Source organism: Papio anubis, chromosome 13 (assembly GCF_008728515.1).
Source record: "Papio anubis isolate 15944 chromosome 13, Panubis1.0, whole genome shotgun sequence".
Lineage (NCBI taxonomy): Eukaryota > Metazoa > Chordata > Mammalia > Primates > Cercopithecidae > Papio > Papio anubis.
Genome location: NC_044988.1, coordinates 66,581,181 through 66,602,791, shown reverse-complemented (window position 1 = coordinate 66,602,791; position 21,611 = coordinate 66,581,181). Strand labels below are relative to the sequence as shown.

Below are 21,611 nucleotides of genomic sequence, written 5' to 3'. Positions count from 1 at the left end.
CTGTTCCCTTCAGCTCTGCTGAGCCCTGCAGGTCTCCTGGGAGCCCAGACAACAGCTCACCCACCCTTTCCTGCCACCCCATCCCATTCCTTACTGTAAAGACCAGTTCAGTCATGGACACCTTGTCCAGGCTGCAGTTAAGGTACTGAATCCTCTGGCTCAGTTTTTCTTTCCAAGTTTGGACGAAGCCGAGGAGTTCTTCTGTGGTCGCTGTCTAGTGAGAACAGGGAGGGAGAAAGCCCCAAGGAAGCAGACCTCAGGAGGGTGGGCAGACTCTGTGGGAAGTGCGGGAACAGGGGCTGGGCTGGTGAGGATGCCTCTTGGCTTGATGGAGGCTCCTCACATGCAGGGAGGGCCCTTGGGGATTGGGGAAGGCTGGGCTGGCTCTGCTAGGCGGCCTTCACTTCACAGTGAAGGACAGCACACCCTTCACTGATGGGGACATCAGGAGTTCTCTTCCTGGATCTACAGGTTCAACTCTGGGCAAACAACTTAAACTTGCTCAGCTTGGGCTCCCCATCTATAAGATGGGGACACAAAATATTCCCTAGGATCTCCTCTGGCTCTCACATTCTATGTTTAGAAGGAAACATTTGACCCAGGTGGCAAGGGCATGCAGGAGTGTGTAGGAGAGTGATCTGGTTATCTCCATAGCAATGTCTAACACTCCCTTGGAGCAGCACCCCACAGGTGTGCAGGAATGCGACTGCGACGATCTTCCCTCTTGCCACACATTCAAGGCACACTCTTGTCCCCTAATCATCCCTCTGCAGACTGTCCAGCCAGCCTCCTCCGTCAACACAGGAATGCCCGCACACCCATGCCCACATGCTCCTCACCTGGCTGGGAGGCTTGGCAAGCCCCTGGCACCCACCTAACACCCTAACAGGAGAGGACAGAGCAGGGGTTGGGAGGTGAGGATGTGAGAGACTGGATCTTTCTGTTCTGGAGAGGTGGAGCTGCCTTAAAGAGCCTGTTGAAGAGTTACAGCTGATTAACCTCATCTTCCCCCTGCTTCCCATTAGAGGGCTCATAAGGGACATCAGGCAAGTCACAGGCAAAATATAGGAGCCACCTTTGCTCTGCACATCTGCACTGCAGGGCAAGTAATCTCAGTGGATGTGTGGAAACAAGTGCATGCATATACATAACAGGGTTTAGAGTGCCTCTGTGCAAAATGAGAATAGCGAGAGGGACATTTATTCTGCAAACTATGCTTTGTGGGTGTTTACGTTTCTTTCAAGAGTCATGCAATATACTATATAAGAAAAAGCAATAAAGACAGAAAAATGTCCTCTCAGTGCTAATAATACAACTGCAACTCTGAGTCACTGAAATGGTAGAGAAGACAGAGAATGGTGAAGAGAAAGCTTCCCACTGCAGAGCCTTCAGGCTGGGGTGTCTGGTTCTGGGAGCACCTGGTTGGGCTGTTAAGGAAAGGTTCCCTGGTGTGGCCTGGGCGACAGGCCAGGGAGGATCGAGTTGAGCAACTTTAAGTCATTTGCCCGGAGTTGAACCCGTAGATCCAGGAAGAGAACTCCCGATGTCCCCTGTCATTGAAGGGTGCACTGTCCTTCACTGTGCAGACTCGGGGACACAGTCGGGCACTCATGGCAGAAAAACAGGCACGTAGACATCCAGAGACCTGCTCTGAGGATCAGGGCCAGGCAGATGCTTGGAACCACACTCCTCGCAAACTCTGCTTCAATTCATACTTTAAACAGAGAAAACCAGTTTCTGTGCTATGATCAAAAGAAGCAAGTGAGGCCGGGTGCGGTGGCTCACACCTGAAATCCCAGCACTTTGGGAGGCTGATGTGGGCGGATCAATTGCGGTCAGGAGTTTTGAGACCAGCCTGGCCAATATGGTGAAACCCTGTCTCTACTAAAAATACAAAAATTAGCCGGGCATGGTGGTGGGTGCCTGTAGTCCCAGCTACTTGGGATACTGAGGCAGGAGAATCACTTGAACCCGGGAGACAGAGGTTGCAGTGAGCTGAGACTGCGCCACTGCACTACAGCCTGGGTGACAGAGTGAGACTTCATCTCAAAAAAAAAAAAAAGTGGAAAGTCAAACAAAAAGTGGTTGTTCAGGGGGCAGGGCCCTGCTTCTGTTATACTTCTGGGACTGAGTTCTCCTTATAGCAAGGGACACCTGGTGACATCCCAAGGGAGTGAGGTCAGAAGAAGGCAGACTCAGGCCTCCCCCAACTCTAGACACTGCTCCATGCTTGCCTGGGAGGGGCTGGGGGTGGAGAACAGTGGCTGCTTTCTCTTCTGTTCCTTTCTTCATTCCATGAAACAGGGGTTAAGTAGGAAGGCTCAGAGATATCCCCCCATCCCACCTTGCGCTGGAGAAATCCTACACACACATATAAGTTTATTTCACATTTATGATTCTAGCATGATATATCTTTATTATTCACACGCAGAATCTATTGAACACTTACGGTTTTCTCTCCCCTGGACTCTTGACAAGTTTTTATCTTGTTCTGAAGCTGTTGCAGAGAGAAATTTAATCCATTTGTTTGTGAATTGGATTTTGCCACCTAGAAAACCAGAGGTTCCGAGATTTTGTTTCTAGAATACATATTGTGATCTGGGAAATGTTCTGTGAAACATACCATCTGAGAAACTGATTAAGCACGGAAAAAAATGAAATCAGGGGAAAATATGCAGCTTTACCAGACACTAGATTGATACAAATTACAAAGACTTTTTTTCCTCTCTCAAGTAAGCGTCAAGCAAAATTGGCACCCCAGAGTGTGGTGAGGGAGTTGGGAGGGCAGGCTCTGCTTTAGCAGTGCAGGGCCAAGACTGTAGAGAGACTCCCTGGAAAGCTTCGAGAGCCACAGAAAGGTCATGCTCTGACCCAGGACTGTGGCTTCCAGGAGGCGCCCTAAGGATGCAGTCAGATTGTCCTGGCAAGTGCACAGGCTCTGCTCCAGCAGTGCAGGGCCAAGGCTGGAAAAACTCCCTGGAAAGCTTCGAGAGCCACAGAAAGGTCATGCTCTGACCCAGGACTGTGGCTTCCGGGAGGTGTCCTGAGGATGTGGTCAGACCGTCCTGGCTAGTGCACTTCTCACAGCATCACCTTTCATAACAAGAAGCGAAATTCACCAAATGTTCCTCCAGAAAGGAATGCTTAAGTAAAATGTCAACACATCCATGACAGAGACGCCATCAAAATGGTGGTGGAATATTAAAAGATTATACAGCTTATAAAACTGGTATAGATAGCAAGCAGCCAATTTTGGCATATCCCCATCTTTTCATGTATAGAAAAAAAGCTTAAAAAATAAATTGAAATCTTAAACAGGGGTTATGCTGTGTGGCAGAATTATGGTTTACTCTCTGTTTTGTATTTGTTCTATATTCCCAGCATTGTCCATGATGGAAATGTATTTTGTTTATCACAGGTGTTAGATATTTTGAAATCCAACCCCTGTACACCATGAACAGTCCCCAAATATCAACTCAGAAAAAAGAATCAGTGCCAGCACCAGCTGGAGGCCCATTAGGAATATGCTCCTCAAACAAGAGTGTGGTGACATGCCCTGGAGCCGTGGGCTCTGCTGCCTGCAGCTGCCTCCTGCTCCTTCTGGAATGACTGGAAGCCGGTCCTGAGAGGTTCATCTGGGACCTCCACCAGAGCCTGCCTTTATTAAGGATTCACTGTGCTCCAGGGACTATGTCATGAGTTTAGCACATATCAGCTCCTTTATCGCTGCCATAATATTAGGAATTGCTTTTATGATTCCCATTTCACAGATGGATGAATTAAATGCTTCTTGGGGTGAAAGGGGCAGGAAGCTGGGTCTGGAGTCCCTATCTCAGAGCCTGGGATGCCAGCAAACCCTTCTTTTATCAAACTGTACTTGCCACTCCCAAAAGACAAGGCTGTCCTCCTCACCTCCGCTTGTCCTAGCCCTAGTGGGTCCTCAAACATTGTTCCCTGAATGGGCATTGACCGATGCCGATAACCCAGGCCCTTCATTTCCAGTGTACCCCAAGTCCCTCCCATCCCACTTCCACTCAGCTCTGGAATCAAAATGTGTCCCTGCGGACATTGTGCCCAGGCCATGATTCTCTCTCCCTCAGCCTCGCACTTCTGCCTCACTCCTACCCACCTCCAGCCTTTCTGTGGTCAGCAGCCAGGACCCCCACCCTCCAAGTTTAGCCCCGAGCACGCAGCCCCACCTGAACCCTTCCCAGGCCCCCACTGCCTCCCCACTGGTGCTCTCCAACCACACAGCTCCCTACTCTCTCCCTCGCACTCTTGCAGTCCTGGGCTCGAGCCCCCTGGACTTTCTCCAGCATCTCTCCAGAACGCTTCACTCCTCACCGCCTACCTGGCTGGTTCCTACTTCTCCCTCAAGCCTCTGGAAGCCCCACTTTCTTAGCCCAGGTTAAGTTCTCTGGCCCCTCAATCCCCACGCAGCCACCTTCTCCTTCTGTTGCACGCGTGGCCTGTTTGTGGTTAAGGCCGTAAGCTCTGGTGTCGGTCAAACCCGGGTTCACATTTTGACTTTACCCTTTAAGAGCTCTGTATTCCTACCTAAGTCACTAAAATGCTGCCTCAGTTTCTCTCTAAAATGGGGATAAAAACAGTACTTGCCTCCTATAGTTCTTGTGAGGACTAACACAGCTAATCAAAGCAAGTTGCTCAGCAGGATGAATGGTGCTCAATAACTAGTAAACGTTAGTGGTTATTAAGATTTCATTTTTGGCCAGGCACAGTGGCTCATGTCTGTAATCCCAACACTTCGGGAGGTTGAGGCAGGAGGATCGCTTGAGCCCAGGAATTCAAGACCAGCCTGGGCAACATAGGAAGACTCCATCTCTACAAAAAATAGAAAAAATTAGCTGGGCATGGTGGCATGTGCCTGTAGTCCCAGCTACTTGTGGGACTGAGGTTGGAGGATTGCTTGAGCCCAGGAAGTTGAGGCTACAGTGAGCTGTGTTCACGCGACTGCACTCCAGTCTGGGTGACAAAGCAAGACCCTGTCTCAAAAAAAAAAAAAAGATTGTTTCTGTCTTCCTGGCTGGAGAGCAAGTCCCACGCACAGGACAGAGACTACACTGGCCTTCCAGCACTGGGGACAGTGCCTGGTGTGCAGGTGTGTGTGATAAAGATCCTTGATGAAGAATGAACCTATCCTACCTGGCACTTGATGTGCACTTGCAGATTCGTCAGCAACCGCTGGATTTTCTCTATGAAAATAAGGTCCACAGACAGGTTATGGAATTTGCTTTCAAACTTGTTGATGACATCATTGGCCTGCACAGAGAGATAAAGGGTAAAGGACAGGGGCTTAATCTGGACCTTTTGGACTCTGAAAGAGGAGGGGGACAGGCCCAGTGAATGGCTGGATGGAGGGCTTAGCCCTCCCTTCAGAGGGAGTTGAGCAAGGGATACTGTGGAACCGGTTGGCCTGGGGCCTGGCTGGGGGCCCCACCTGGTCCAGGTACTCGTTCTCCATCTTCTCCATGTTGAGCATGATGACACTGTCAACCAACTCTATCCGGGCAGCTTCCTTCTCCAGTCGGTGACACAGTGAATTGATTTCTTTAGGAGAAAAGTTGCCTCCCTCTGAAAACAATCTGAAAATAATCAGAGAGAAATAAAAGCCACGGATCAGACCTGAGAGTTCTCATCTATCCCAAATACTGTGGCTGACACACACTTTTAATCTAGGCTTCCGGTTAGAGTTCCAGATGTGGGAAAATGAATGCAGATAGCTTAAGGACAGGAGTAGGATTCATAAATGGTGCAGAATTTCCATTTTTGTCAGTTCATCAGGTTGGAGACCCTAACAGACCCAACTGAAACAAAATTCAAAATAAAAATAGCTTTCTTGGAACTGTGTAAAGGTAAGAATTCCACATAAACTTGCCAGGCGTGGTGGCTCATGTCTGTATTGCCAGAATTTTGGGAGACTGAGGCAGGAAAATCACTTGAGGCCAGGAGTTCAAGATTAGCCTGGGCAACATAGCATGACCCTGTCTCTACAAAAAGTAAAAAAATTAGCCAGGTGTGGTGGCATGTGCCTGTGATTCCAGCTACTTGGGAGGCTGAGGTGGAAGGATTTCTTGAGCCTAGGAGGGAGAAGTTGCAGTGAGCCGAGATTGCGCCACTGCACTCCAGCCTGGCTGACAGAGTAAGATTCTACCTCAATAAAATAAAATAAAATAAAAAATTCCAGATGAAGTAACACTAGAAGGGAGCTTGGGATGTGGGCAGCACCAGAAGCCAAGACTTTGCACCAGAGCCTTGGAGTTTCAGTCTTGATGACTGCACAGGTGAAGGGATAGCCTAGAGCTGGATCCAGAGGACAACCCTTGCATTATAAGACTGAGGAAGGAACGAATCCACCAGATACCAGGACTCTCACCTGTCTAGATCCAAGGGCAAAGAGGACAGAAAATATCTCTCTCCCCTGAAAATTAATCACACAAACTAGACTTCACATACATTTACAAAATGAATTCATGTTCTCTGGAGTGACCCAAAAAACCTCAAGCAGAGAATTCTAATTGGTCCTGGGTAGGTAGTGCTCCTTGGCTACCCAGCAGAAACAAATAAGGATTCTCTCTGAAGGAATGCAATGCCCAGTCCAGGCCTCAAAGAATGCCACAGATAAAGTCCCAAGGAAAATGAGCGACTCGTAGCTTAAAAAATTGATAAGGAATCAAGATACAAGATACCATGCATGAAAAACAGTGAAACAATAGAGAACAGAAACTGACCTCCCCCAAACCCTCAGATATTAGAAATATCAGATATAGACTATAAAATAACGAGGCTTAAGATGTTTAAAGGAATAAAAAGTAAGCTTCAAAATATGAACAAGGAGCAGGCAGTTTTGAAAAAGTATCAAATATAATTATAAATGGGCAGAGAGTGGTGGCTTACACCTGTAATCTCAGCACTTTGGGAGGCAGAGGCAGGTGCATCACTTGAGGTCAGGCATTCAAGACCAGCCTGGCCACTATGGTGAAATCCTGTCTCTACTAAAAATATAAAAATTAGCTGGGCATCGTGGCACACGCCTGTAGTCCCAGCTACTCGGGATGCTGAGGCAGGACAATCACTTGAACCCAGGAGGTGGAGGTTGCAGTGAGTGGGGACTGTGCCAGTGCACTCCAGTCTGGGTGAGAGAGTAAGACTCTGTCTCAAAACAAAACAAAACAAAACAAAACAAAACAAAACATATATATGTATGTATATACACACATATATACACACATATATGTATGTATCTACAAATGGAAGCTATAATAATTAAAATTGAAAACTCAATGAACAGATTTGCAGGAGGTTCAACACAGTCACAGAGTGAATCAGTGACTAGGAAAAATAATACAAAGAAATTAGCTAGAATGAAGCTAAAATATGCAAGATGGATGCAGAGATAGGCAAGGTAGAGATGATTAACATGTCAAATTATAGTTCTAGTTTTTGCTACTTTCCAAATTTTCTTTAAAAATTCTATTTTTATAATCAGAAAAATCTTAATATTTAAAACAAATGCAAGCTTTGTAGATACTGACACGGAAGGTGCCCACTGTTGGGGCTCAGAAAATGATACCAAAAATGTGCTACTTTGAACTTAAAACTGAGAGTACTTGGGGAGCAGCAAACGCAGGGAAGAGCTTTCTCTAAAGTTCACCTATCTACCTAAAGGCTGGATCCTCCAGAAGATACTCAACTGTTGTGAATCCCTTCCCCAGATAACTCATCAACCAGGAGAAACTGATGCATAGTTGTAGGAAGGAAGACTGGAGTTGACACCACACCCAGAGCCCATACAGAATTGGTCCCAGGCTATTGTCTGTTCTTTGGGTCCATTAATCTCCCCTAAACATCATTTACCCTTCCACTAAAATTTCCTACATCTCCCATTTCTCACTCTCCTTTGAAGAGGATATTTAAGATTCAACCACTTGGCCTTTGTTTGAGTTTCAAACTTTGTGTGACACTTGCACGTTAATAAATTGGTGTGTCTTTTTCCCATTAATCTGTTTATCGTCTTTATTGTTTTATTGTTTGTTTGTTTGTTGTTGATGTTGTTGTTGTTTTGAGATGAAGTCTCGCTCTGTCTCCCAGTCTGGAGTGCAGTGGTGCGATCTCAGCTCACAGCAACCTCCGCCTCCCAGGTTCAAGCAATTCTCCTACCTCAGCCTCCCAAGTAGCTGGGATTATAGGCGCCTGCCGCCACGCCCAGCTAATTGTTGTATTTTCAGTAGAGACGGGGTTTCTCCATGTTGGCAAGACCGGTCTCGAACTCCTGACCTCAGGTGATCCACCCGCCTCAGAATTCCAAAATGCTGGGATTACAGGCGTGAACCACTGTGCCTGGCCTTGTTTTATTGGCTCAAATTGTTGAAACTTCAGGGGTGGAAAGAAAGTTCCTTTACTCCCTACATCACCATGATTTGGTGATGGTGGTAGTGGGGGGCTGTGGGTCAGTGTGTGTACTAGTATTCCATTTCTGTACAAAACTAATAATGTTTTGCTCATGTATACATAAGTACAGGCACATAGAAAATATATTTTTGGAGGGCTTCCACTTTGTACTTTATATACAATCTGTGTTTGATTATGCTGTAATGATTAAAAGATTTGTGATTTTTAAAATAGCATAAGCCTTAAAAAATAAATATAGCCTTTCAAAAATGTCAAAGACTAAATCTAGGATTACTTTCATCCAGGATTCAGATTGCAGGGGTAAAAATAAGGGGAAAGAATGGCCAATAAACACATGGAAAGGTTAACATCATTAATTGTCAGGGAAATGCAAATCAAAACCACAACGTAGAAACACCTCACACCCATTAACAGGTCTATTATAAAAAACAAAAAACACCAGAAAGTAACAAGCGTTGGTGATAATGTAGAGAAATTGGAACCCTTGTGCATTGCTGGTGAGAATGAATATGGCGCAGCTGCTGTGGAAATAGTATGAGGGTTCCTCTCAAAGTTAAACATAGAATTACTGTTTAATCCAGCAATTCCACTTCTAGGAAATAACCAAAATAATTAAACCCAGGACCTTCAACAGGTATTTGTACACCAATGTTCCTACCACCATTATTCACAATAGCCAAAAGATGGAACCAACCCAAATGCCCATCAAAGATGAATGGGTAAACAAAATGTGATCTATACACACAATGGAACATTATTCAGCCTTAAAAAGGAATGATTTTGTGACACATGATACATGATACATGGATGAACCATGATACATGGATGACACATGATTTTGTGATACATGACACATGATACATGGATGAACCTTGAAGACAATATGCTAAATGAAATGAGCCAGACAAGAAAAGGACAAATATATGATTCCACTTATATGAAGTAGCTAGAGGTTTCAAATTCATAGAAACAGAAAGTAGGGTGGTAGTTGCCAGGGGCTGTGGGGAGGGAGGAATGGGGAGTTCTTGTTTAATGGTACAGAGTTTCAGTTTGGGAAGATGAAAAAGTTCTGGTGACCAATGGTGGTGATGGTAGCACAACGACCAGGATATCCTTAATGCCACTGATCTGTGCACCTAAAAATGGTTAAGAGTTAAGTTTGATGTTATGTATATTTTGTCAAAACTAAAAATTAAGGGGGAAACAAGACCACATCCCAATAGAGAAACTCAGGTGGCCTGAACAGGCCCTGGACACTGGCTCCCACCTGCAGTGTTTGATGAACTCAATATTTGAGTAGCGGAGTTTGCCCAGACTCTCCTCCAAGTACTGCCGGAAGCTGCGCAGGGACACCTGGGTGACATCAACATAGCTAAGCAACTCCTGGTGCAGTGTGTTGCTGAGAATGACCAGCCTGTGGGAGACAGAGGAGGAACAGGACAGTGATGGGGGACAACCCTGGGGGACAAGGGAGAGGCAGGTAGTGATGGTGATCAGCCTAGGGGATGTGGGAGGGGCAGGTGGTAATGATGACCAGCTTGGGGACACAGGAGGGACAGGTGGTGATGGTGAGCATCCTGAAGACATGGGAGGGGAAGGTGGTGATAGGTGACCTTCCTGGGGACACAGCGCTGATGGGTGACCAGTTTGGGGGGCATGAGAGGGAAGGGTGGTGGCCTGGGCCTGAAAGGAAGACATCCTGGGAGTCTATTTGGGCTCCACAAGCTGTGCCCAGCTGCCCAGCTTCTCTGGGTAGCAAAGGGGGCAGTAGAAGGAAGTTCAAAATTCCAGTGTCTGTAGGACACACTCTGGGTGTGCTGGATCAGAGGGCATCCTTCTCTCTCTGACCCTTGCAATCAAATTGGTGAAAGAATCCCAGAAGATCCTACTGGATCTTTGTCTCTGCTCCAGTGGGCTGTGTCTGACCCCCAGCAAGGTGGCTCCTGCACCCATGATCCCCTAAAAGAGTGCCCTGAGAGTGTCCTCTTTACAACCAAGTCCACCAGAACCAGCTGTCCCTCATGTGCCTGATGGCTGTGTAGACACTTGCCAGTCCCTGGGACCTGCCTGAGGCCTCCATCTCATATCCCAAATGGCCTCTCTGGAGCCCCTTGCTCTGCCCTGAGCACACTCCTACACTGAGCTGAGCCAGTGCTCTTTCAGTGATTGTGGAACGCAACCCTCTCCCATCTTTCTCCATTCAGGGCTCTTCTGAGTTCATATTCAATGCTGCCTCCTGCAGGAAGCCCTCCCTGATTTTTCCTGAGGGAAAGTGGTCTTCCCCACCACTGATATTTCATAGTACTTGGTTTGCACCCTTGCATGCTGCCTGTGTGTATTCTTTGCTCTCTGGCTGCTCACTCCCTGCCCTCCCACGCAATATTCCACACAGAGTTTGACTTGACTCTCTTGAAGAGTTTAACTCGAAAGAAGGCTCTGGAGGTGCCTTCTGCTCTTGTGTCTACAGGGAGTGGGGCTCCTTTGAAAGGACCAGCCAAACTGAGATTCCAGAGCCACATGACTGGGGTGGAGACTCCCAAGAGCCCTTACTTTTGGCTTCTGGTGGCATTCAAGAAGATGTGCTCCATGTCATAGATCTTGAGGCGGAAGTTTTTGCTCCTCACGTTTTGCTCTTCTTGGAACTGGCAGAACATCAGCCGCTCCTTCTTCAGCGTCTCGGTCACCCCAGCACAGTGGCTGTCCAACCGCTCTTGATGAAGTAAGAGCTCCGCTGAAAAAGCATTAAGAGAGCTGGGGTCCCTGGGACCCGACTTACCTCAGCATGTTGCTTTCCTGGAACAAGGCCCGTCTGCTGCCTCTCCCGGGCCAGCTGCAGAACAGGAACGATTCAGGTCAAGGCCCCTTGTCCTGCCCCTGTTGCCTTCATCAGGGCTTGGGCTGGAGACGAGGCCTGGCCATGAGCAGGGAGCTCCTGTTGGTGGAGACACCCTGCCCGGAGCAGAGGGAACACAGCCAGGAAGATGGAGAGTCTGGGGAGCAGCCGAGTAGCAGGCAGGATGGGCAGGGGGTGCTGGGGAGGGCTGAGATCTAGGTGAGAGGGTCTGGGGGAGGGTAACAACAAGTACAGCACTGAGCAGTCTGGGTTTGCTCCTTAACATCAGCAGATACTTATGTCCAGTGAGCCTGAATTCCAACTGTCTTCCAAGGTGGAGTGGCAAGAACAAGGACTGGGCTTCCAGGGATCCATCATAGGCCTTTAGGTGAGCAGAGAGTCCCTAGAGCCCCCAACCCTGACCACCTCCCATCTGACCCCACTATCATCTGAAGTGGTGGAAGTGCTGTGGTCCCAGCTCTGCCAAAATGACTGGTGAGATGCTAGGACTTCGCTTCTCTCGCCTTGTTTTCCACACTGTGTATTGGCTCAGGTGGCCTGGGAACGAAAGGGAGCCAGCCTTCAGGGAGCTTCTACTCAGTGCATGTAGAATCCTTTTTATTCCTCAGTGCATTTAGCACACACATTTTCCAGATGAGAACAATGAGGTTCCAAATGCCACACAAGTTGCCTGAGCCCGCAAGCACTGGGATTCAAGGCCAGTTGTCAGCTTGCACAACTCCTTCCCCGCTCCAGGAATAGGAGTTTGTGTGGGTTAGTGACGGGGCTCTCTGATAGCTCTAAAGGGCTTTGAAGGAGCTGGGGTATCATTTGGGTGAAAAACCAACAGTCATTGAAGAATCCTACTGAAAACATCCCCCCGCTCCCCGCCACATTAACAGAGCCCACCACGTAGGTGTGAAATGCATGTATTTTTAAGTATGATAAATGATAAAGTAGAAATAATGGCTATCACTTTTGGAGGCTGTATCTTGTACCAGGTGCTCATGATTCCTTACTATACCATTTAAAAAGGGTTTATTACCACCTCCTTAACGTCTCCATCAACCCCTTCTGCAGGTGAGAGAGGGATCAGAGAGGTCAGGTAACCTGTACAGGGTCGCAGAGTCACAGGAGTTGAAACTGAGAGCTCTAATTCCTGAGCTATGGGCTTGCCTCTAGAATACCCACTATGCAGGTGTGTATCTGACAGGTGTATGAGGAGATCTGACATTCAAGAGCTAAAACAGTACAACACTCTGTTTTCAACTCTAACAGCCTCTTGGAAAAAAATGGAAATGAGAAAAAAATCTCGCAGGAGGATTCTGAGTACCACCTTTTTCTGCAAGCCTCGGAGATGTGAACCCTCGTGCGCATCTTCCATGGTGTGATAACATGCTAAACGTTGCATGGTACAAACTGGGACAGCTAATGGACATGGAGCCACAGTGGAGCAGACATTGAAGGAGGGGCTGGGGGCACGGCAGACATTCCCAGGCAGTATCTGTACCTGCCCTGACGTTGTGGATGTCTTTTTCAATCTGCTGGGCTCTTGGCTGGTGCAGGTGCAGATGCAGCTCCAGTTCTGAATCCAGCTCATTGACTTTGGTGGCCACGGTGACCCGGGTGTTGAGGGAACACTGGTCAAACCACTTCTCGAGGTGCTCAAAGAAGCCAGCTCGAAGTCTGAGGGAGAGACCAGCCAGGGTCAGCCCTGCCAGCAATCATGTCCTATGAGAGGTCTTTCCATATGGAGCCCAAAGGGCTTCCCCGCTTCACTCCTTTCCCTCATTTCATTTCCCAGCTACATTGCATTTCATTGTGCAAATGGACCATTACTCGTTTAACCGTACCACTGCTGGAGGACATTACGTATGTCAGATGTAGAAGTGTTTCTTTGGATAAATGACCTTGAACTGTAGTTGCTGAATCAAAGGTTAAAACACATTTGTGGTTTTGGCAGATATGGCCAAACTGTTTCCACTAGAAGTCAACTTGTATTCTCATCAGCGATGTTCCTATTTCTCCACAGTCTCAGAGTGTATTGTCAGATGTCTAAGTTTGACAATTTTGTCATATTATGATTGAGACTGAGCATATTTTCATGTGTTTAAGATTATTTAGGCTGGGCACTGTGGCTCATGCTTATGATCCCAGCACTTTGGGAGACTGAAGCAGGAGGATTGCTTGAACCTAGGAGTTAGAGACCAGTCTGGGCAACATGGTGAGACCCCATCTCTACAAAATATGTACAAAATTAGCTGGTCATGGTGACATGCGCCTATGGTCCCATCTACTCAGGAGGTTAAGGCTGCAGTGAGTCATGCCACTGAACTCCAGCCTAGGTGACAGAGTGAGACCCTGCCTCAAAAAAACCCAAGAGTATTTAGTTTCTTTTTCTGTGTACTGTCCATGAATGTCTTTTGCCCAATTCTCTGTTGTGAATAGTGGTTCTTTTTTACAAATCAATTTCTAGGGGCTCCTCATATACTGGGGACATGAGGGTCATTGACTTTGATGTGAGTTGCAAATGTTGCTTCTCAGCTTATCATTTCTTCCTTTTTAAAATTTATGATGCTTTTTTGGCCATGTATTGTTAAGATGTCAGTTTCCAAAAACTGACCTATAGATTCAATGCAATAACAAGAAACAACATTGCAGCAGACGTCTTATGGAAACTTGAGCTAATTTAAAAAATTATGTAGAAATACAAAGGGCCAAGAATAATGGAGGGAGAAGACTAAAGTTGGAGGACTTACACTATCAGATTTAATTAAGACTTAGTGTAAAGCTGTAGTAATCAAGCAGCGTGAAGTCATTGGATAGGCACACAGAGAACTAGAAAAGACACGTGGCAGAGCAGTGGGGGAGAGGAGAGTCTCTTCATTAAATGACCCAGGATCAACTGGTTATCTATATGGGAAAGAAATGAATCTTGACCCCTATTTCACACCATAAACAAAAATCAGTTCAAGGTGGATTTTAGATGTTAATATGGAAGTTGAAAACAATCACATTTTAAATATGTAACATTGGAGAACATCTCCATGTCCTTGGGGGTAAGGCACAAAGTAAATTAACCTTAATTAAAAAATTGATGAATTCGACCTTATTAGAAATAAGAACTTCTGTTCATCAAAAGATATAACTTGAAAGAGAGTAAAAAAGGCAAGTGCAGAGAGGGGATGAATATTTGCCATTTATTTATCTGACAAAGCCTTATATAGAATATATAATTTAATTTTTTTTTGAGATGGAGTCTCACTCTGTCTCCCAGTCTGGAGTGTAGCAGCACTCTCTTGGTTCACTGTAACCTCCGCCTCCCAGCTTCAGGCGATTCTCCTGCCTCAGTCTCCTGAGTAGCTGGAATTACAGGCGTACACCACCACGCCTGGCTATAGAATACATAATTAATTCCCATAAATTAATAAGAAAAAAGACAGAAAATCGACCAGAAAAATAATAGGCAAAAGATTTTGCTAGGCATTTCACAAAAAGATAACCAAATGGCCCAACGAGTATTTTAAAAAGAATACAATATCATACTCATCAGGAGAATACATACTAAAACCACAATGAAACGCCACTATAACCATACCAGAATGGCTAAGATAAAAACCACTAACAATGCCACTGAGGTTGTGGAGCAGTTGAAGTTCTCATATGCTGTTGTAAGCTGTAAAACTATTAAAAACCACTTTTGAAAACTCCTTGGTAATATCTTTTGGCCGTATCTCCTACAGATGGATATGGACACACACTCTGTGAGTCAGCAGTTCCACTCTTAGTTCTATATGTAACAGAAACGTATACATATATTCACCAGAAGACTTGTACAAGAGTGTTCGGAGCAACATTATTGGTATATTGGAAAGACCAAATGTGTATCAGTAAAATGGATTAATAAAATGGATTATATTTTTTTATAATGGGACACTATACAGAAATAAAAACTGAACTCTAGCCACATTCAATAATATATATGTCTCATAAACATAATAAAAGAGTGAGTTCTGTATGACTTAATTTAGATAAAGTTAAAAAATAAGCAAAATGAACTCAGAAGTTATAATATTTGTTATCTTTGGGGAAGACAGAGCGGTGGCTTGGGATGGGTATACAAAGTGGGTTCCTGAAGGGTTGGTAATTGTTCTATTTCTTGTGGGCTTTGGCTGTCAACTGTGTCATATTTGGGCAATTCATTGAGCTATACACTTATGACTTTCATAATTTCATAAAGGCATGTTATCCTTCAGTATGCAAACCCAATCAGTTGGACACATAATTTTTTTCTGGTCAGTCATAAGGCCAGATAGCATAGTGGTTGGTGCAAGATTCTGGAGTTACAGGGTCTGTCTGGATTCATATCTTGGATCAAACTGCTTTCTGTCATGGAGATCTAGGCCAAATGACTAATCTCGGAGCCTCAGTTTCTTCAACTGTAAAATGGAGTTAATTATGGTACCTCTCTCACATTTATTAAGGGGATTAAATACACTCGGTAAATAATAGCTCCTGTGATAGTCCTTGCTGACCTTTGTCCTATCTGCTATGGAGAGGGCAGATGATGGCCTCTGGTAGATTGAGAGGGATGATGTTTGAGTCAAGAGACATTTCCAAGGTGAGATGCCGCTGAGGTGTAGGAGAAAAAGCCCAAAGGCCTGATTGTACTCCTTTCATTCCTTATCTCCAGCCTCCTGCCCATGTTACATATGGGAGGTGAACGAACCAGGAGATCTCTAGCTGATGAGTCCTCCTACGACATTGTAGAGGCAGGAGGACAATGAGAATGCCATCCAAAAGGCAAACACAAATGTCCACATTTGATCCAAACTCAAACACAAAGGCCCAGAAACTTGGGAGTTAGGGGAAGTAAATTCCCCTGGGTGGGAATTTACTTGGGGTTATGGGTCATTTCTCTATTCTTCATTTTTCTTATATTTTCTGCAACGAAACTCTTTGGTAATATCTTTTGGCCATGTCTTCTAGCAATGGACATGGATATACTCTATGAGTGAACAGTTCCATTCTTATGTTTTGCACATATTGAGTACAAAATGCCATACATGAGATATTTATATTTATGGTGTATATCTGTAGAATTAAAATAGAAAAAGAAAAGAAACCTTACGATTACAGATGTACCAGGAAATAGAACCCAAAAGTATCTGGCAGGGAAAACACTGTATCTTATGTTCAAGACCCAAGCCAGCAGACAGCCTCCTGAGGTGGGTGCAGGGGGTCACTCTCACAGAAGATATCTGTGACTGCAAACAATTCCTGGATTTTGCCATTTTTTGATTGTGTTTCTCACCCCTACCTTCCTTCAGTTACCTATATTTTTTCCTTATCCAACTGATACCAGTCCAATCCTTTTCTTTTCTTCTTTTTTTTTTTAACATTTCACCTTGTTAACAAAACTCAGAACAACAGGATGAGAATAAAGTAGTTTTTTACTCACTGTTTCTTAATTTCTAAAATTAGTCTCGATGGAATTGTCACTTGTTCTATGAACTTGGCACTGGAAGTGTCGCTGATGAACATGGCTGAGAAGGTGGAATGGGACTTCCTGCAATGCTCTTCTTCTTCCAGGGGTACGAAGACAAAATATGTGTTTCCACTGGAGATTGTGAAGGACTCCATGTCCTCATAGTATATCTCCTCCAGATCCTCTTCCTTGTCTTCTTCCTAAGCAGGTAACAAGACTAAAGTTGACTTGATATCATCAAACGGACTTGGGAATGCCAACCATAGGTTCCTTGATATCAGAGGTTGTAAACCAAATTTTGGGCCAAGATTATGGCTGAATCTTGCCTAGGTTCCACACCCCTGCAACACACAGCGCTTTTAAAATTGGGAACTTCTACATAAAAATCTAGGTTTTAAAATATCAGAAAATATGTCAATTCTGAACCTGCATTCCCACATGGCATCTTTAGTTGGAGTTGAGTAATATCTGATGCACAGTCTTCATCATTTGTCATTATTTTACACTTGGTCTCCAGCCCTCTTTTCTATTACATGCCTGTAGGAATGTGAGTTTGGGATTCCTGCTCAAAAAGAAGTCTACGATACCAATTTTTCCACAACAATATAGGACATGATTCTTCTGCAATTCTATGATTATGAAATTCAAGTTATTGTTCTGTGATTTTGAATGTGTTTTGAGGACAAGATTTACTTTATGAGAGTTACTTCCCTGCACTCAAAGGAGAGCTCTGTCTGCCAGCTTGGATATGGAGCTTTTGAGAATAGGAAGAGAGAAGAAATAAACAGACCAAGGTGAAGCAAGAGAGTCTAAGTTGATCTATTCAATAAGGAGGAATTGAGAAGGAGAGAGAATCAGCAAGGGATAAGGAAAGCCACACAGTTGAAGAGTGACTTTAGAGTAGGTTGCAGGGAAATGAGGAGAGGAAAGTGAATTTTAGAAAGCATTGCTATGGCTGGGTGCAGTGGCTTACACTGGTACTCCCAGCACTTTGGGAGGCTGAGGCAGCAGATCATTTGAGGTGATGAGTTTGAGACCAGCCTGGGCAACATGGTGAAACCCTGTCTCTACTAAAAATACAAAAATTAGAGGTTGATTCCAAGATGGCCGAATAGGAAGAGCTCCGGTCTACAGCTCCCAGCATGATCGATGCAGAAGATGGGTGATTTCTGCATTTCCAACTGAGATACCTGGTTCATCTCAGTGGGAGTGGTCGGAAAGTGGGTGCAGCCCACAGAGGGCGAGCCAAAGCAGGGTGGGGCATCACCTCACCCGGGAAGCACAAGGGGTCAGGGGATTTCCCTTTCTTAGCCAAGGGAAGCGGTGACAGACTGTACCAGGAAAATCAGGACACTGCCACTTAAACACTGAGCTTTTCAAACGGTCTTAGCAAATGGCACACCAGGAGAATATATCCCACGCCTGGCTCAGCAGGTCCCACACCCATGGAGCCTTGCTCGCTGCTAGTCCAAAATCGAACTGTGAGGCGGAAAGCCTGACTGGGTGGGGGGACGTCTGCCATTGCTAACAATTGACTAGGTAAACAAAGCGGCCAGGAAGCTCAAACTGGGTGGAGCCCACCTCAGTTCAATGAGGCCTGCCTGCCTCTGTAGACTCCACCTCTGGGGGCAGGGCATAGCTGAACAAAAGGCAGCAAAAACTTCTGCAGACTTAAACGTCCCTGTCTGACAGCTCTGAAGAGACAAGTGGTTCTCCCAGCAAAGTGTTTGAGCTCTGAGAATGGACAGACCGCCTCCTCAAGTGGGTCCCTGACCCCCGTGTAGCCTAACTTGGAGACACCTCTCAGTAGGGGCTGACTGACACCTCATATAGCCAGGTACCCCTCTGAGATGAAGCTTCCAAAGCAAGGATCAGGCAGCAATATTTGCTGTTCTGTAATATTTGCTGTTCTGCAGCCTTCACTGGTGAAACCCAGGCAAACAGGGTCTGGAGTGGACCTCCAGCAAACTCCAACAGACCTGTAGCTGAGAGACCTGACTGTTAGAAGGAAAACTAACAAACAGAAAGGAATAGCATCAATATCAACAAAAAGGACATCCACACCAAAACCCCATCTGTAGGTCAGCATCATCAAAGACCAAAGGTAGATAAAAACCACAAAGATGGGGAGAAACCAGAGCAGAAAAGCTAAAAATTCTAAAAACCAGAGCACCTCTTCTTCTCCAAAGGATCACAGCTCCTTGCCAGCAACAGAACAAAGCAGGATGGAGAATGACTTTGATGAGTTGACAGAAGTAGGCTTCAGAAAGTCGGTAATAACAAACTTCTCTGAGCTAAAGGAGGATGTTCAAACCCATCGCAAGGAAGCTAAAAACCATGAAAAAAGATTAAATGAATGGCTAACTAGAATAAACAGTGTAGGGAAGACCTTAAATGACCTGATGGAGCTGAAAACCATGGCATGAGAACTATGTGACGCATGCACAAGCTTCAGTAGCTGATTCAATCAATGGAAGAAAGGGTATCAGTGATTGAAGATCAAATTAATAAAATAAAGCGAGAAGAGAAGTTTAGAGAAAAAGAGTAAAAAGAAACAAACAAAGCCTCCAAGAAATATGGGACTATGTGAAAAGACTAAATCTACGTTTGATTGGTGTACCTGAAAGTGACGGGGAGAATGGAACCAAGCTAGAAAACACTCTTCAGTATATTATCCAGGATAACTTCCCCAACCTAGCAAGGCAGGCCAGCATTCAAATTCAGGAAATACAGAGAACACCACAAAGATACTCCTCAAGAAGAACAACCCCAAGACACATAATTGTCAGATTCACTAAGGTTGAAACGAAGGAAAAAATACTAAGAGCAACCAGAGAGAAAGGTCGGGTTACCCACAATGGGAAACCCATCAGACTAACAGCAGATCTCTTAGTAGAAACCCTGCAAGCCAGAGGAGAGTGGGGGCCAATATTCAACATTCTTAAATAAAAGAATTTTCAACTCAGAATTTCATATCCAGCCAAACTAAGCTTCATAAGTGAAGGAGAAATAAAATCCTTTACAGACAAGCAAATGCTGAGAGATTTTGTCACCACCAGGCCTGCCTTACAAGAGCTCCTGAAGAAAGCACTAAACATGGAAAGGAAGAACTGGTACCAGCCACTGCAAAAACATGCCAAATTGTAAAGACCATTGATGCTAAGAAGAAACTGCATCAACTAAAGGGCAAAATAACCAGCTAACATCATAATGACAGGATCAAATTCACACATAACAATATTAACCTTAAATGTAAAGGGGCTAAATGCCCCAGTTAAAAGACACAGACTGGCAAATTGGATACAGTCAAGACTCATCAGTGTGCTGTATTCAGGAGATCCATCTCATGTGCAGAGACACACATAGGCTCAAAATAAAGGGATGGAGGAAGATCTTCCAAGCAAATGGAAAGCAAATAAATAAATAAATAAATAAATAAATAAATAAATAAAAGCAGGGGTTGCAATCCTAGTCTCTGATAAAACAGACTTTAAACCAACAAAGATCAAAAGAGACAAAGAAGGTCACTACATAATGGTAAAGGGATCAATTCAACAAGAAGAGCTAACTATCTTAAATATATATGCACCCAATACAGGAGCACCTAGATTCATAAAGCAAGTCCTGAGAGACCTACAAAGAGACTTAGACTCCCACACAATAATAATGGGAAACTTTAACACCCCACTGTCAATATTAGACAGATCAACGAGACAGAAAGTTAACAAGGATATCCAGGAATTGAAGGCTCTGCACCAAGCAGACCTAATAGACATCTACAGAACTCTTCACCCCAAATCAACAGAATATACATTCTTCTCAGCACCACATCACACTTATTCCAAAATCGACCACATCGTTGGAAGTAAAGCACTCCTCAGCAAATGTAAAAGAACAGAAATCACAACAAACTGTCTCTCAGACCACAGTACAATCAAATTAGAACTCAGGATTAAAAAACTCACTCAAAACCACACAACTACATGGAAACTGAACGACCTGCTCCTTAATGACTACCAGGTAAATAATGAAATGAAGGTAAAAATAAAGATGTCCTTTGAAACCAATGAGAACAAAGACACAATGTACCAGAATCTCTGGGACACATTTAAAGCAGTGTGTAGAGGGAAATTTATAGCACTAAATGCCCACAAGAGAAAGCAGGAAAGATCTAAAACCGACATCCTAACATCACAATTAAAAGAACTAGAGAAACAAGAATAAACAAATTCAAAAGCTAGCTGAAGGCAAGAAATAACTAAGATCAAAGCAGAACAGAAGGAGATAGAGACACCAAAAAACCCTTCAAAAAATCAATGAATCCAGAAGCTGGCTTTTTGAAAAAGATCAACAAAATTGATAGACTGCTAGCAAGACTAATAAAGAAGAAAAGAGAGAAGAATCAAATAGACACAATTAAAAAAATGATAAAGGGGATATCATCACTGATCCCACAGAAATACAAACTACCATCAGAGAATACTATAAACACCTCTACGCAAATAAACTAGAAAATCTAGAAGAAATGGATAAATTCCTGGACACATACACCCTCCAAAGACTAAACCAGGAAGAAATGGAATCTCTGAATAGACCAATAATAGGCTCTGAAATGAAGGCAATAATTAATAGCCTACCAACCAAAAAAAGTCCAGGACCAGACGGATTCACAGCCAAATTCTACCAGAGGTACAAAGAGAAGCTGGTACCATTCCTTCTGAAACTATTCCAATCAATAGAAAAACAGGGAATCCTCCCTAACTCATTTTACGAGGCCAGCATCATCCTGACACCAAAGCCTGGCAGAGACATGACAAAAAAAGAGAATTTTAGACCAATATCCCTGATGAACATCGATGC

The 21,611-nt window shown here is 44.7% G+C and overlaps 1 protein-coding gene across 1 annotated transcript in view; it reads right to left on the bottom strand.

Moving 5' to 3' along the window:
* Window positions 1-21,611, bottom strand: part of CCDC180 (coiled-coil domain containing 180) — an 85,161-nt gene that overhangs the window by 16,430 nt on the left and 47,120 nt on the right. The window contains 8 exon segments of the mRNA XM_017949721.3: window positions 95-214; window positions 2,450-2,548; window positions 5,164-5,280; window positions 5,459-5,603; window positions 9,698-9,844; window positions 10,981-11,161; window positions 12,774-12,949; window positions 16,725-16,951. Of these exon segments, the coding sequence (XP_017805210.2) occupies window positions 95-214; window positions 2,450-2,548; window positions 5,164-5,280; window positions 5,459-5,603; window positions 9,698-9,844; window positions 10,981-11,161; window positions 12,774-12,949; window positions 16,725-16,951 (1,212 nt within the window).